At 67.1% G+C, this 16678-nt stretch overlaps 1 protein-coding gene across 2 annotated transcripts in view; it reads left to right on the top strand.

Moving 5' to 3' along the window:
- The window catches only part of LOC103665990 (BAH and coiled-coil domain-containing protein 1), a 62758-nt gene that overhangs the window by 26639 nt on the left and 19441 nt on the right, over positions 1 to 16678 (top strand). For both annotated transcript variants that reach the window (XM_040640031.1, XM_040640030.1), the window contains exons 3-8: positions 10073 to 10195; positions 13257 to 14996; positions 15328 to 15436; positions 15756 to 15964; positions 16138 to 16296; positions 16492 to 16667. In XM_040640031.1, the coding sequence (XP_040495965.1) occupies positions 10073 to 10195; positions 13257 to 14996; positions 15328 to 15436; positions 15756 to 15964; positions 16138 to 16296; positions 16492 to 16667 (2516 nt within the window). The remainder of the gene's footprint in view (positions 1 to 10072; positions 10196 to 13256; positions 14997 to 15327; positions 15437 to 15755; positions 15965 to 16137; positions 16297 to 16491; positions 16668 to 16678) is intronic.

The following is a 16678-nucleotide window of genomic DNA, read 5'->3' as shown; positions in this document are numbered from 1 at the left end:
CACGCTTGCTGGTATCCCGGCGGCTTGGGAAGGGTTAAGCCCGGCGGCGCTGGCTGGCACGCAGAGAGGTAATTGCTGTTGGCAGCGGGCGCAGAGGGCTCTCCGCTCCTGGCACGGGCACCGCCGTAACTCAGTGACTGCTGGGCGGCAGGCACCGCAGTTTGCCGAGCGCGCACCCACACACTGCGCCTGCCGCGTGTTCCAGGCAGGGAGATTAGCGCCCGGCGCTGCTGGAGAGCCAGAGAAACCTCTTTGTGCAACAAGAAAGGGGCTGTTTTCCAAACAGGACAGGTGACAAGTGAGGGACAGTTGTTAAAATAATCTGGGCCTTGAGCGCTGTGTGGAGGGCCCGTGTTGGGCAGGCGATAAGGAGCGGCCCTCGTTCCTGGTGGGGAGGCCAGGGCGGCCCGAGGCCTCGGGCAGGCAGAGCAGGATCGCTGGCCCACACTGACCTCCACCCCACGGGCTCCCTGCCCCTGCACGCTGAGGGGCCTCCCCGGGGAGAGCCGGTGCAGAGGGGGCTGGGCCCTGGCTCGAGCTTCGAAGCGGCTGTGGGTGGGCCCCAGACTCTCCGCACCTCTCCCCCCGGCCCCTCCAGCCCTTCCGCCTTCTGTGTCGGCCAGGCAGGCTCCCAGCCCTGGCAGGAGCATCTGGGAAGGATGTCTGTGGGAGGGAGGGGGTGGCCGAGTGTGGGGTAGCAGGCTGGGGGAGGCCTGCAACAGCCAGGGGGGGACCACCTCAAAATAAAGTAACGGAATAACGGCCACGGCCCCACCCGGGCCCAGCCCCAGCCCCAGCCCCAGGCACACGGGCGCACCCGGGCTGGCTGACTCAGTTTCCCCTGCATGCAAGGATGGCCCGTGGTCGGGGTGGCAGCTCTGCTTCAGGAGGCATGTATCCCCTTCCCCTCTGTCCCCCCCTTGGGGACCTCGCCAGCATGGAGGGCGGTTTGTGGGCAGTGCCACCTGCCCTGGGGCTCGGGGAGAAGGTGTCCCTGTCCTGCCCCCTGCGGGCTGTGGGGAGGGTGGGGTGGGAGGCAGGCTGCAGACAGCACCCTCAACGGCCTCCCGCCACTCACTTCCCCTGAGCCAACGGCTGCACCAGCCGAGCGGCTGGTAGCCTTTGGGGCACCCGGCCACCCCGAGCTGCAGCCCCAGGGGAGTCCACCTGGCTGGGGGGGGCACCCTAGCCTGTGCGGGCCTGCCTCCACCCTGGCCAGAGTGCTCCAGAGGCTTCTCTGTGGCCTGAGTGGGAAGAGGGTCAGGGCTAGGCCACACTGAGGACATTTGTCCCTCTCAGGCCAGCGCTGAGGCCTGTCCCTCCACCCAGCCCCCAAACACTGCCTGCACCGCCTGGGGCTCCACGTGCCCGCAGCCTGCTGGGGGAGAGCATGCCTGCCACGGCGAGGGGCTCAGTGGGCAAGGGCAGGTGGACAGAGGACGACGGAAGAGAGGATGTGGCCTCTTAACCACCCACCCCGCCTCTGGAGCACAGGGCGTGTAGGGAGCAGAGCCTGTCCAAGGCCGAGATGGGCCTCGGAAGGGGCAGCGGCTCTGAAGGGGAGAGCACACCCCCCGCCCCCCGCCCCAACCTGCCAGGTCCTACCTGAGGGTAGCTGGTGTGTGGGTGTCCTGGGGTCCATGCAACCACATATACCTTCCAGGTCTGTGCCTCAGTTTACCCCCTCGCCATCTCCCTTTTCTCTGCCTTCCGTTGAGCTGCCCCGCCTCGGGATCTCCTTCCTGCGGGGGTTCCCCTGCCCTCCGCCCTCTGCCTGTCTGCCTGCTGCAGCCTCGCTCCCCCGACAGGCCACGTGGTGCCGGCTGCCTCGCTGCAAGCTTGGAGCGTAAAGGCCGGCGGGCGGGTGGGGCCGGAGCGAGTGGCAGCGCTTGCTGGCTGGCTGCCCTGGCAGCGTGCCTGGCTGCTAGTTTGACTGGGTGCCAGCTGGCTCCCTGCGTGCCGGGGCCTGTTTCTCTGCCGTGTGTGTTCGGAGAGAAGGGGGGTGAGGCGGGCGGGGGGCACGCGACACGGCCGGAGAGTGGGGGCCGGCAGGCATGGTGGGCTGCCTGGGCGGGCTGCTTAGAGGTCTGGCTCTCACCCTCGTCCTGCTTCCTTCCACCGCCCCCAGGATGGGCAGGGTGGCAGGTGCCCCGCAAAGCCTGTGCACCACCCCCTCCCTGACCTGGGGTTGGCCCAGGGCTGGGCCCCTAAAGGGTCAGGAGGCCAGGACAGGGCAGCAGGTGGGGGCCAGGTCAGGGGAGAGACTCAGGTGACCCCACCCCGCCAACTCCAGACAGGACTCCCCACCTCTCTGTTAGCGGACCTAGCTCGCCAGCTGGGGGCAGCCCCCAGAGCAAGGGCCCAGGCTTCCTGCAACCCTGGCGGAGCAGCTGGGGTGCAGGGGAGGCACCCTGGCGCTAGAGGAGCCGCCCTGGAACATCTGGCCTGGGGCAGAGCCTCCGGGCCTCCTAGGCTCGCCCAAATGAAGGGTCCTGCCGGAAGCTGGACGTTCCCCTCTGAGGCTTAGGTGGGAGTGGGCGGCGGAACTGTCCCAGGGCAGGGGTGAGCCAGTGTCCAGCCCGCCTGCCCTGGGTGGGTCGCCTGCCCTGGGTGGGTTGGAGCAGGGGGGGGCGCACAGCACAGCTGGTCCCATTGTCATGGAGCCTGGCCCCTCTCTCCCCACCCCACCCCCAGCTGCCAGGGCTGGGACCACCCACAGGGCCGGTGAAAGGGGATTCTGTTCCTGGGGGCTCAGCTGGGGAGGGGTGGGGCCCCTTAGCTGCTGCGCACCATAGCCCGGGCTACTCGTGGTCTCTTGTGCCACCTGCAGGGGAAGCCTTGGGAGGCAGCAGGCCCACGTGCCATCCCCGGCTGTGGGCCCCGCGGGCCTCCCTCTGGGGCTGGGCCGGCCTCCAGTGGGCGCTCCCTGCTGCGCCCAGCCCCCAGTTTCCCACATCCTGCCAGCTGCCCCTCCAGGACCTCAGGCCTCAGCCTCATGGGAACGCTGGGGAGGGAGTGGGAGCCCGGAGCACGGCTGTGTGAGGGACCAAGGTGTCACCCAGTTTCCACCATCTCCGCGTGACCCCAGAGGTCATCCTGCCTCCTGGAGCTCTGTATTCCAGAACCATCTGGAGGAGCTGTCTGAGGCGTGTCTCCGCCCTGGACCCCGGCCCCTCTCCCCAAGCCCTGTCAGCTCCTTCTTCTCCTGGCCTCAGTTTCCCTGATGGCTCAAATCTCCTGGGACTCCGCCCCCCCCAGAACCACTGATGACTCCTAGCGCCCCTCTCCTGAGCGGGGAAGGAGGCGCCCACATCTGCGGCCCCCTCGCCCTGCCTCCCTGACCCCTGCCCATGCTGGAAGGAAGGAGGTGGCTCGTGGGGACAGCTGACTGCTCTGCGATCTGAGGACAGAGTGTGGGAAGGCGCCCAAGTTCCCTGGGTCCCAACACGGAAATCAGGGAGGCCCGTCTCTTGTGGACCTCGGACCCCCTCCAGAGCCTCCTTGGGGCTTTTGTGTGGCCAGCCTTCCCTGACCCCTGCCGATGCCCCCCATCCCTGGCTGTACCCTGCCCTGGTCCATGTCCCCATCAGGGTCCCAGCCTGCAGTCCACCCCCCAGCTGCAGGCCTGACCTGGGCTTCCTCCAGGGGGCTCCTGACTTGTGTAATTGGTTGCTGGGAGCACAGGTCCCAACCTGATCCCTGGGAGGCTAGTCCTGGGCAGGGGCCACTCTGCTGGCCCAGCCTGCCCGGTGCTGCTCCGGGTCCTGAGGCCACAGGTGGCCCTGAGGTCGGGAGGCCAGTGCCAGTCCCTGGCTCTAGGTCAGGCCAGGAGCACAGCTGTGGTGCTCGGGATAATGACATTTTGTGCTGACCCTGGCCCAGGGATGGCTCTGGCTTGTTTACTTCTCTGGGCAACACTTGGTATGTGGGCGGCTCCCCGTTTTATAGGGGAGGAAACAGGCTTGGGAAAGTGTGTGGTGGGCTTCGAGTCCGGAGAGCCTGACTGGGAGGCTGTCCACTGCTCCCTTTCTCTCGGAGGCCCCGGGTGTCCCCGAACCCTGTCTCCCTTTGCCTTCCTCGTGTCGGGAGTAGGTTCCCCCTTTTCCAGCTCCTATGGGGACCCAAGCCAGGGTGCCTGCGGCCCCGTGCCCAGGCAGTTGTGGGGGGCAGGGGGAGTCAGGACCGTGCGGGACCAGGCCCAAGGCCCTTGCCCCTTGCAAAGGTCATCATCACTGCTCAAGAGTGGTGCCCGAGAGGCTGGGAGCCCACGGCACGTCTGGGCCTCCATCGCCCCGGCTGCACACCGCCCTGACCAGAAGAGCCCTTCTGACCCAGCGTGATACAGTCAAAGCATGGCCTCCTGGCCAGCCCGTGCCAGGCGGAGGCCTCCCTGGGCATTTGCCGGCGACCACTCTGTCCTGGCTTGTGCCCTGTGGCAGCTGTCCACCACTGGGCCAGCAGCCTTGGCCCCTTCCTGGGCTGACATTTGCAGAGGGAGTGCGTGTGAGGACAGCACTCTCCACGCTGGGGAGAGGTCCCTGTGTCACCGCTCGGGGAAGATGGAGTGTCTGCGGCCCAGCCGTATGTGGGGCTGGGTTGGGGTGTTCTCGTGGCCCCAGGCACGTTGGCCTGCGTGTGGCCAGGCCACCCTAACCATGGGGCTTGGAGCCCTCTGGAGGGCAGGTGGCCGCCCCTGGATGGCTTCCTAGCAGTCAGAGTTGTACTGTGGGATGTCAGTGAAGGTTTTGGGGGTCACGCCGGTTTGCCCCACCTCGCTCTGAGGAGCTCTGCCTCTGTGCTCTGGGCACCCTGAGCCTTGCTCCTCCGTGCAGAGCGTGTGCCAGGAGTCCGGGACGGTCCATGAACTGCCCGGATCCCAGGCAGGCTGCCCACTGCTTTTGTTCCAGAGATGCCTGCAGGAGCCCGTCCCCTTCCCCTGCTCTTAGCACTCCTCTGGGCCTGGGAGGAGACCAGGGCTGCCAGGCCCCGCACCTTGTGCAGTGGGGGGCAGTGTGTATGCATGGAGCTGCCAAACCGGGACTTGGACAGATAGGATGAGACCGAAACCACCAAGAGCCCACACCAGGGCCCCGACCCCCAGCTGTGGGAGGCTGAGGCGTGGGCTCTCCCCGAGCGCTGAGCTTGCGAAGCCCACTCCATCCCAGAGAGGGAGTCTCACTCTGAAAGCCCAGCGTGGACCCCCACGGGTCTGACCACCAAGTGTGAGGGGGCCTCTGGACGGAAGCAGGGAGGACATGGGGAGGGGCTGTTGCAAGCTTATTCTCTTCAGATACTAAAGCAGGGATGGCCCGTGTCCTGCCAGCTGTCTGCCAACGCTCCTCCCCTTCCCAGGGCAGACATTACTAGTCAATCACAGCACTCCAGCGGCATGTGGGTACAGCCTCAGAATCCTTCTGAACCTAGCATTCTGGGTGGTCACTGTCATTTAGTAGACTTGTGTGCCACACTTGAAGCCCACACTTGACATCCTGGAAGGGGTGTCACGTGGGAGAGAGCCAGCATCCAGTTAGGGTCAGGCGTGGGGCCAGGACCCCTAGCCGGCCATGTGTGGCAGCATCCTGACTGACAGGAGTGTGGCAGGGCCAGGGTGGGATCCATGAGGGCCGGCAGGCAGGCAGGGGTGCGAGGTCTGCTGGGGCTGCATCTGGAGGGGCTGACCCTTGCTGAACCCCCCCAAGAGTGGGCCTGACCCAGAGGAGACAGGGCTCTGATTGGCTAGACGGGCAGTCGGGTTCCTCAGAGCCCGCCCCCAGTGGTCATGTTGTGGGGAGCTGCCTTCGGGGTTTGACGCTGGGACCCTCCTGGCGGCACGCCGCCCCAGCTCAAGGCTCGTCCAGGGATTGGAGCCTCAGGATAGGGGAGGGTGACCCATCCAGGGAGATAGCAGTGCTGTTTGCCAAGGTGGCCTGGGGACAGGGGCGCCTGCTGCGGAAAGGCAGGACCCTGGCGGAGGGAAGGTGGCGGGAGTCTACTGAGCTCTGTGGGCCTGCGCTGGGGACCCCCAGCCTCCCCCAGAGAGTCCCGGTCCTCTGCTTGGCTGGCCACACCCCCTGCCCCCAGACCTGGCCTCCTGAGAGACAGCGAGAGCAGTGCCCAGCGCCCCCCTAGGAAGGCGGCCCCTGGGAGGGCAGGGTCGGGGGGTTGCTGCCCCCCAGCCTTAGTGGAGCAGAGGTTTGGGGTCTGGCCCGGGGTGGGTGGGGAAGGACTGCAGTGGGACCCAGGCGTGAGGAGGTCCTGCGGGGTGGGCCGAGCGGCTCCACTGGGAGAGGAGGGCAGACACGGGGGTGCCGGGGCCGCCCCTCCTTCCTCGTGGCTCAGGGGCTTGCAGAGGGCCTTGGGTCCTCCCAGGCACCCACCTCTTCACTGGGGTTGGGAGAAGCCCCCGCCCTCCATGGCACCCCTGTCTTCTTGTCCTTGTCCCCTCTAAAGTGTCCCTGCCTTTGTTCCTATCTCTGCTGTGCTTCAGACCTGCCTTCAGAGCAGCCCCTACCTGGGGTGAGCTGCCCGCTGTCCTCTGCCCACCCCCAACTTCCCGCGACCTTCCCGGAGAGCCAGCGAAGGCGTCACGGTGTGGGGTCACTTGCCCCCAGCAGCCCAGGGACCTGTTTTGCGCTGCTCCTGCCCAGCACCTGACTGTTTGTGCTTCATTACAGCCACCGGGTGATAGCCTTGACCCTTTGTCCCCTGTTGTCCCTTGTGTCACGGGATTAGGTTGAGTCTCCTGGCAGCTCACAGCAGCGACGGCAGATGGAGGGTGTCCATCATGAGACGCCCACTGAGGCCCGGGGCCCTGCCTCAGAGCTCATCAAGGCCCTCCAGGGCCTCGAGGGCGGTGGGAGCCCAGGGATGGGCCCGGGGCCTGGCCCCCCACCATGGACCATTGATTTACACGCAATCACCACCTGTCCCTTAAGGTGGTCACAGTAGCCCCAACTGCAAGGGATACAAGGGTCTGGGAAGGAGGTCCCAGACCACACTGTCCCCTGCAGGAATGTGGGGTTGAGGACCTCTGGTCCTGGGTTCCTGGATATCCAGCCCCCACCCCGATCCCTGTGCCTCGAGCCCTCCTGATGACCGCAGCCCCACGTTCACCCCCCGCCACAGCCCCTTCAAGGCTAGCAGCCGGGGGTCCCAGCCACATCGGCCCTGGCCGATGCCCTCTCAGAACAGCTGCTCCGGTTTGTAAAATCCTTGTTTATTTTCCTCAGTTCAGAGAGCATGATCATGTTGGGGGAAAGGGCTGGGCTAGGGGCCCCCCAGATCCCCTTCCAGCCCCCCCAGGCCCCAGCCCATGCCCCTTCTGCTGCTTCTTCCCCCCGTGGGCCCCCGACTTCCTCCCCCCAGCCCAAATCCCCTCTGGGGTCTCGGGGGGAGGCTGGAGGTGGGAGTGGGGCCCCTGCGCCCCGGCCTGGACGGCCACCAGCTCAGGCCGTACCCTCACTGCCCCCACCCCGCCAGCTGAGCGCCTGCTCCCCAAGAGGCCGGGTGGGCTGCAGGCCTGGACCTCCCGAGGGGGTCACGGGGTGGGGGGGGGGGTCCACGCCCGGGAAACTGGTTCTGGGAAGGAGGAATTTACAGACTTCTGTTTACCAAAACGAGGCCCGTAAAACATTTAACAGCAGCCAGTTAAAAGGGGATAGCTGTGGTGGTTTCACCGCTCCCCCATACAGCGCACACAGGCCTGGCCCCCTGCCCTGCTGCTCCTGTCCCCGGCCCGCTCGCAGCGTTTGTCAAGGCCTCCAGGAGCTGAGTTTAATCTCAGGAGCAGCAGTTCCAGATGCATCTCGGCACACGGACCAGGCCAGCTGGCCAGGCTCTCCGGACCCAGCCCTGCCCTCAGCAGGAGGGGCTCAAGGGGACAGGCCAGGGCGGCCGTTGGCACCTTTCCCGAGCCCTCAGATGAGCCCAGGGGTGTGAGCCCAAAGCAGGGAGACCTCTAGGGCCTCCTGGAGGCTGCAGATGGGGCCGGTGTAGTGGGGTGCTGTGAGCCTCTGGGACCTGGGACACATTCTGCATAGAACGGTCCTTGGGGAGGGGACTCCACAGCTTCACCTCGGACCCACTGGGCCAGAGGACATAAGACGGCATCATTAGGGTCTGGAGGGTGGCCTGCCTCTGCCGCAGGGCCCGCTGGGATCGGGTGGCAGGCCACCCCGTGTGGAATGGGGGCCTGCTCTTTGGGGATCCGGGAGCACCCCCATTCCCTGCTGGCCGTGTTCCACTCCAAGCTCTGCTCCTGCAGCCCCATTCGTAACCTCTGAGCTGAGAGACAGCCTGCCCCATGCTGGCACAGCTCCCCCCTAGCCTCAGGCCTGGCGAGGGGCTCCAGGGCCCCTGATAATGACAGTGGGCTCCGGGCTGCCCCCCCCCCGTGCACCCACAGCTGCCCCCCCCACACTGAGATACAGCCAGGCCCCACCGGCCTCCACCCTCCCCCCCGACCCCCAGGCAGCCTCGGCATCCCGGCAGGCCCACCTCAGGCAGTGAGTGAATGCCCCAGGCCCTCTGAGGACATGGGGGCCTGGAGGTCTGTCCTGTGGTTCTGACCCTGCCCCTTCTGGAAAGGTGTTTCCCACAAGTTACTCTGGAGTGCTCAGCCACCAGCTGTTACAAGGAATGTTCCAATGGGGCAGCAGAGGGTTCGGTCATAAATAGAGTTTGGAAAACAGTTGATGAGCAAGATGGAATGGACCCCACTGTGACACACTCAGAGGGGGTGCCGGTGCCCCTGGTCCCCAGGCGTGTGGCTCCCGGCATGCCTACGACAGGCACTCGCCTGGGGACCTGGCCTGGCCTGCCCTTCCGGGACGGCTGTCTACAGGGCCCCGTGGCAGCTCCTCCCTCTCCCTGTCCCTGTGGCCCTGCTCCCTGGGGAAACCCCTGGATGGCTGCTCCTTCTTGGCAGCCAAGGCTGCCCAGAAGGGTGGGAAGCTACTCCCAGGAGCCGGCCGCTCTTGGGACAATCATGGGGTCCCCAAGAGAAACTCCTACAGAGCACATTTTCCATGGAGAAGAAGTTCAGAGCATTGGCTCAAAGCACAAGTCTTAGAGTAAGACTGTCCTGCCCGCCACAGCCCAGCGGGCCACTCGGCGGCCCCGGCGATGGGCCCACACTGCCACCGCTCCCTGCTCGGCCAGGTCAGGAATTACTGGTGGTGAAGAACCACATTCAAGGTGACTGGTAGCTCTGGGCGTCCAGCAGACACACCTGTGCCTGGCCAGGGCCCCAGGGCCTGGACGGGCCTCCCAGGCCATGCTAACTTCTGTCCGTCTTCATCCCTTCTGGGCCAGTGTGTGTGTCCCAGATGGCTGGAGCCCCCAAGGTCCACGGCTGGTGGGGATGGGGGGGTGGGGGGGGCAGGGTGCGGCTGGTTTTCCTGTGCTGGGCAGGGCCAGGCCTGGAGGACAGTTTAGGCCCCAGGGGGACAGAGAAGGGCCTGGCTGGCATGACTCAGAAGTGCCAGGGAGGGTCTCCGGGCTGGGGGCCAGCTCCCTCTGTAGATCGCAGAGCACAGAGGAGGCCCAGCCCGTGGACAGCCCGCGGGGCCGGCCGCCTCCAGCAAGACAGGGCTCTGCCACACCCCAACTGCGCCAGCCCCAGGGCGTGGGCTGCCCGACCCCGGAGCCGCCCAGTAGCTTGGACGTCGCAGGCCAAGGGGGTGTCTGGCCCTGGCCGTGCTGGCTGGGAGTCGAGCCCGTGTCCAGCGTGTGTGTCCTCCCAGGTTGCCTCTCCAGAGCCGTTTTGCTGCCCTGCCCGGAGCTCCCGTGCTGCCGAGGGCTGCTGGGGGAGGAAGCACAGGCACCCTCCTCCGTCCCCCATCCTCTCCCAGCCCATCAGCAATTCAATTTGTGCCGCACCAGAGGGATGGTGTTAGTCGAGTCAGAGTTAATATGATGTATTGATGGGTTGATTTCCCACCGGCGGACTATGCACCCGGCTCTGCGGGGCGTCGCCCCCGGGCTGCCCACCGCTTCTCACCTCCCTAGGGTCGGGGCGGCCGCGGCCTCGGCCTGGGAGGTGACTCTATAGCCAGTCTCCTTGCTTCTCTAGCTCCAGGGTACCCCAGATTTTCGGGGAGTCTGGCATCCACCTTCCTACCCATGAGCCACTTGGATCACCATGGAAACAGCAATGTTCTCTACGGGCAACATCGTTTCTATGGAACCCAAAAAGGCAAGTGCTGGCTTGGGGCCGTGCTGGGGTCTGGGGCGCAGGGCATCCCGGAGAGTGGGGCAGGGCGGGGCCGGGGGCTTCTGGGGCCCTGGGTAAAGGCAGCACGCCTGGGCAGACCTTCCCCCGGGTCTCGGCCACAGCGGTGCAGGGGCTGAAGGAGAGTGAGCCTGCTTCTCAGGCTCCTGGAGGGCTGAACGTCCCAGGAGCAGGGCCAGAGGCAGGTTACGCGCTGGGGCCAGGTGAGCACTCTGAAGCCACAGCCGTGCTGCCGGGACCTCTCTGGCTCCCGTGGAAGCGTCTCCAGTAACCGCGGTCCCGAGGGGTGGCGCTCAGCTCCCTCAGCACCCAGCCTTGCCCCGCACACCTATTTCCTGTCCCCTCCCCCTGCCTGGGCAGCCCAGGGAGAAGATGCCATCTGGCAGGGTGTGGAGGCCCCCAGGAGCCGGCACCAGTGGCCTCACTGAGCAGCACGAGTCCCAGGCCCCCACTGTGTACCAGGCCCTCGGGTCACACAGAGGCTGCAGGCCATGTCGGGGCAGCAGTGTGTCCCAGCACACAGAGGAGGGGCTCTCCCTCCACTGGCAGAAGGGGGCCTCCAGAGGCGTCCCTGGAGAGGGGACACTGAGGTCGGGGCTTTGCTGAAGAGAAGACAGGACTGGTGGGGCCGCGCGAGCACGCTCTCCCGTGTGCACGTACACACTGTCGTGCAAAGGCCCGACCTCCAGGGCATGGATCCCATCGAGGAGCCCGAGGGAGGTGGGGCTGCCTGGAGAAAGGACAGGTTGTGGGGAGTGGCCGGGGGGCCTTCGGGCCCTGTCTCGCAGGTTTTTCTTGGGTGGAGTGCCATCTCATCTGGGCCTTAGAAAGGGCTGTCTGGGTGGTGCCCAGGAGATGGGCAGGGAGACTGTTGTGTTGGTTACATGTTTCAGATGACAGGTGGTATAGACGGATTGGGACACGAGGACCAGGAGGCCCTAGATGACCTCCGTCTGTGGCCAGGCTGCGGGAGGGGTGCAGCTCGGGGGGGGACCATCGTCCACACAGAGGGGCTTTCCCAGTGGTATCCGGGAGGAGGCTAGACACACGTGGTGGGGGTCCGTGCCACGGGAGCCCCCGGGTGAGGACAGACACAGCTCGGGGGGGCCCAAGGAGCCCTGAGGCTGGGGGTCTCCGTGGAGGCAGACGAGGGGCCCACCAAACACCCAGCAGGGTCTGGAAGATGGACAGGACACCAGGCAGGGCTCCAAGAGGTAGTGGTTAGATCAGAGGGGGTCTCGGGGGAGGAAGGGGACGGCAGCGAGGCAGTCTGGGAGGTGAGCCTATGGCTAACCCTCCTGTCCTCCTACCCCCCGCCCAGCCCTTTCTCCCAACTAGCCTCCCACTCCAGGACATTGGTGTGTCTTGTGACTTTGGGCCTGGCAGGGCAGCTGAGGTCGGAAAAGCCTCAGCCTTGACCCAGCCCGGGACTGGCCGGCTGGGATTAATGCAGATGAGACCTGGCCTGCGGGGGGGGGGGGGGGGCAAGAGAGCCCCCCACCCCCATCCCCAGGGGATGGATAGATGCTGGACGCTCCCAGGGAACCCACGTTTCCTTCAGCTTGGGCCAGGTGCCCCTGCTCCCCCGAGGACAGCCCCCCACAGGCCACGGGCTGGGTCCCCCAAACTCCCACAAGTGCAACTGTTTGGACAGCGTTCGTCAGGGCTGAACCAGAGCCAGAACCCCTCCAGCAGCGGGTCGCTGGCATCCCGGAGCGCTGGTGGCCTCTCGGCTTTCAGCACTGTGGTGGAGTCGCATCCAGGAACATTTGGGTTTCGGAAATCAAGCTAATTAGGGTTCACCCAGGCTACCCTCTTCCCCCTTGTTTTAATTAGCAGGAAATTGACAAGGAACTTCTGGACTGAGGACAGTTTTACAAGTTCCAAATGTTTCTTTGTTCCCCCTCGTCTGCCCCCTCTGGGCTCCAGGCCCTCCGCGCAGCCTGTCTGCCACCCCAGCTGGGTGTAGGGGGTAGCCCCCCGGTCCCCAGAGGCAGGACCCCAGCCCTCGCTCTGGGAGCAGTGGGCGTCACCACAGCCGGCGGGGGACCCCCAGAGAGAGCATGGCCCCGGGCGGGAAGGGCTTGCCCCGGGCCAAGGGCCCAGGCTGGACAGCAAGCAGTAGCCCAGCACAGGGAGCCGGGGCTCCACCCGCCCCCCACCCGCCTACATGGGCCCGAGCTGCAGGGTGTCGAAAGCCGGTAGCAGGCTAGGAGTAGGGACTGTCGGCTGGGGCCACTTTCTCGTCGTCCTTCTCTGAGCCAGAGCCCCAGCCAGAGGCATCCACAGTGGCCATGCAGAGTTGCCAGGGGCCTCCCCGGGTCCTTCACAACCAGCCCAGCCTCAGATGGGGCCTCATGCTGTCCTGGGGGTCTGAGCTCTCACCGGGGCCTGGTCAGAGCTGGCCCTCAGCGGTCCTCCGTGCATGGTCCCACTGCCCGCAGGCGCGCTCCTGCAGCACTCCGTGTGGCTGGGTGTCTGGGCACCGCCTGCTGCGTGGTGGCCGTGCCATGCCCCAGGCCATGTGCGCCACCGTCCACCTAGCCAGCCCGCAGCTCCCCGGCGTTGAAGGTTCTGCGGCTGTTTGTGAAGACCGGCCCAGGTCCCGCTCCCCCAGCGATGCATGGGGCGGGGGGGGATGCCTGGTCAGCGCTCACTACCACCTGTTCCTGCGCTCCCCCCACTCATCCCCGGGCACCGGGCGGGGCAAGGGTCTGGGCCCTTCGCAGGGGCGGGAGTTCTGTTGACGGGGCACAGCGCTGTGGTTTAGAATGACCCGAGAGTCCTAGACGGACAGTCGCACAGCGTGAATGTGCCCGTGCTCCGGGGTGTACGATTCCACGTGGTGAGCATGGGGAACTGGACACGATGTCTTTTTCGACTGTAAACCTTCCCAGACGGTAGCCGCGGGTCACTGCCAGCTGGTGGCGGTGGAGAGGCTCCTAGAGCCTGAGTCCTGGGGAAGTCGGACCTCTCCAGCCCCTGCCCCAGCTCACCCAGTGACCTCGGTTCTCTTGGCATGCAGATAACTTCTACCTGCCCCCCCAGCCCACCCTCCTGCCTGCCAACCACAACTTCCCCGGCGTGGCCCGGGCCGCCCCCGGCCACCCCATCGGCTCCTGCAGCCGTGACCGAGGCGAGGCCGGCCCCCTGCAGAAGGGCACCAAGGACTTCGACCGCTTCCTCCTGGGCAGAGAGAAGGCCAGCAAGGCGGCGGAGGGCAAGGAGCGGCCGGCGGCCGAGGAGGAGGGCAGCAAGGAGCGCCACAAGCTGGTGCTGCCCATGCCGGCGGACGGCCACTGCAAGGAGAGTGGCGTCACGCCCCGTGGGGCCTGCGAGGGCCGCCCCAAGCACCTCGCCTCCTGCCTCCTTAACACCAAGGTGCTGAACGGCGAGATGGGCAAGGCCGCACTGGCCAGCTGTGCGGGTGGCGTGCTGGTGAGGCCGGGCGTGGGCGTCGCGGCCTCCGGACGCTGCCCCAAGGAGGCGGCGGGCCCCGCGGAGCCCGGGCCGGCCTTCAGCGAGTGCCTGGAGCGGCGGCAGATGCTGCATCATGCTGTGGCCTATACCGTGCCGTCCGGCCTGCCCGCCGGGCCACCCCCGCCCCTCAGCACGGCCGCCGGCTCCTTCCCCTGCCTGCAGCTGCACGCGGGCCCGGACGGGCTCTGCCCGCTGCAGGACAAAGTCCCCCGAGACCTGAAGGCCAGCGGGCCCACCTTCGTGCCTTCCATGGGACACCTGGCTGAGAAGAGCCGCCCCTTCCAGGCCACCGAGGCCTGTGCCGTGGCAGGTGAGGGCAAAGACCGACACCTCGACGGCACCTTGGCCCCCGAGCATGCCGTGCCCTATGGGGTCTCCTATGCCCACCTGAAGGCCGAGGGCAAGGGCGAGCGGCGGCCTGGGGGCTTTGAGGCTGCACTCAACCCACGGCTCAAGGGCCTGGAGTATCTCAACAGCACAGGCCCCGAGACCCCCTTCTCCGGGCTCCCCAAAGGCGGTCTGGACAAAAGCGGCTACTTCGAGCTGCCCGCCCACTCACAGGACTGTGCCCGGCCAGGCCACCAGGACCCGCTGGGTGGGAAGGTCACCCAGGCCTGCTGCACTTTAGATAAGACCGCCAGCAAGGAGACCCCCGCAGGTCCCCCTGGGGCCCAGAAGGTGGCCCGGATCCGGCATCAGCAGCACTTGGTGACCCCCGAGGCAGAGCCAGGGGGCGGCGGGGCTGAAGCCAAGCGCAAGTCCCTGGAGCTGGCCTCTCTGGGCTACGGCGGGCCCCACCTGCCCCCGTGGAGCGTCCAGTCCGGCCAGGGCACTGCCATGGCCATTGGCGAGGAGCGCAAGCCTGGCACCTACCTGGACCCCTTTAGCGGCAGCCTGCAGCAGGCCGCCCTCCTGCCCCAGGACCTGCCCGCACCGCCCGACGAGGTCTCAGCCATGAAGAACTTACTCAAGTACAGCAACCAAGCCCTGGTCGTCAGCCAGAAGGCGCCCTTCGTGGGTCTGGGCGGCCTCAAGGCCAGCTGTGCCCAGCAGGATATGAAGTTCCCAGCCTCCAAGGGCCCAGCCCAGGCCCCCAGCGAGGCAGAGAGGCCCGACTGTGCCCGAAGCCGGGAGCACGACACCCCGCATAGTGACGCGGAAGTGAGGCAGCCGCCCGTGGGCATCGCCGTGGCCCTGTCCCGGCAGAAGGACACGGTGAGCCGGCCGGAGACGGCCTACAGCGCCAATGCCGGGCGGCACGGACGGGCAGCCCCAGCCTTCAAAGGTAGGCCCCTTGGCAGGGAGGGAGGCGGGGAGTGTGGCTGACCTGCCCTCATGGGCCCGTCTGAAGCTTCCCAGGGATGGGCCCTGGGCGCTCCTGCCGTCCCCTCCCCACGTCAGCAGTCCCGTCCCTCCAAGGGCTGACCAGCCTGCCCCATCCCTCGAAGCCGCCAGTTCCCCACACCTGCCTTCAGCAGAACCCCTGAGGCCAAGGCAGGAGACCCTCCCTCGGTTCGTTGGCCCCCATGGCTCGAAGCGGGGTCCCTGCTTGCTTCAGCCGCTGGCTCCCCTGCCACCCCGACCCTCCACCCTTCTACCATCTCCTCCCCGTGCAGCAGGCGGTGCGCCCCGCTCTGTGCACACACTGGACCTGGAGGCCGAGGAGGAAAGGGTGCGCCTGTCTGAGGACCGCCTGGGGCTGGCCGGCCGGGAGCTGCGGCTGCAGTAAGAGCGGGGGCTTTGGCCACCGGGGCGGGAGCCAGGCCACAGCCCTGGGTATAGTGGCCTGACGCCGGCTGGGTAGCGCACTCCCCCCGCCCCCGGGCTTTGCTGGGGCTTCTGCCCGTGTCGTGTCGGGGGGAGCTCTGGGGACTTCCCTCCGCTGTCAGGGCCACAGCTGGGACGGGGGCCCCCAGTACCGAGGCCCACCTGATCCTGGGGTGTCCCCGTGACCCTCCAAGGCTGATGTCGACAGGATGGGGTGGAAGAGCTGGGTGGGTGGCTGGCGGTTGTCCTTAGCCACCCTCACCCCTGTCACCCACAGGGACAACAAGGACCGCCTAGAGTTCTCCCGGGTCCACCCGGCAGGCGGCTGCCCTGGAGACCTGGCCCCTCATCTCATGATCGCCAGCGGCTCCTCCCTGCAGAGCGGCCAGCTGGGCGGGGACCCGGCCTCCCACCCGCACCCTGCCCACCCCCCCTGGCTGCCCCGCACCCGCAGCCCCTCCCTGTGGATGGGGGGACATTCCTACGGTCAGTGCTCCGAGGGCAGTCGGGGGGCAGCCGGCGGGCATGGGGCAGGGCACGTGTCCTGGCCGGGCTTGATGGGCAGGGCTGGCCTGGAGCTGACCAGCCCAAGAGCACGGGGCCTGGCCGGCCTGGGCTCCCCGCTCCACGCTGCCTTACTGCTGTGCTTGTGTCCCCAGGCCTTGGGCACCCCGCCCTGCACCAGAACTTGCCCCCAGGCTTCACCACCTCCGTGCCCGGCTCCATGCCCTCCGTCTTCCCCCTCTCCCAGGACAGCCCCGCACAGCTAGTCATTCTGCCCTCAGAGCCCACACCCCACACCGCCCCCCACGCGCTTGGTAAGAGGCTGTGGTACGTGGGGTGTGGGAAGTGGGTCTGAGGAAGGGAGCAGCCCGCGGTGGGTGGGGCAGCGAGGCAGGCCCCCGGCCGCTGCCCAGGAAGCAGGGGAGAGGTAGACGGGTCACTCAAGTGTCTGGGGCGCAGCCCGCGTCCCGTTTCGCTGGGTCTGATGGCTCCTCTGGCCCTCCCCGCAGCTGACGTCATGGACCAGGCCTCCCTGTGGCCCCCCATGTATGGGGGCCGGGGCCCCGCCTCCCACGTGCAGCACCCAGGCCAGCTCCCCGTGTACCCCCGGTCGCAGCTCTTGCGGCAGCAAGAGCTCTACGCCCTGCAGCAGAAGCAGCAGCAGCAGCGGGCAGCCCCCATCCAGGTACCTGCCCC

This window comes from Ursus maritimus, unplaced genomic scaffold (assembly GCF_017311325.1).
Source record: "Ursus maritimus isolate PB19 unplaced genomic scaffold, ASM1731132v1 scaffold_24, whole genome shotgun sequence".
In the NCBI taxonomy this organism is placed as follows: Eukaryota; Metazoa; Chordata; class Mammalia; order Carnivora; family Ursidae; genus Ursus; species Ursus maritimus.
This window is presented reverse-complemented; position numbering and strand designations above follow the sequence as displayed.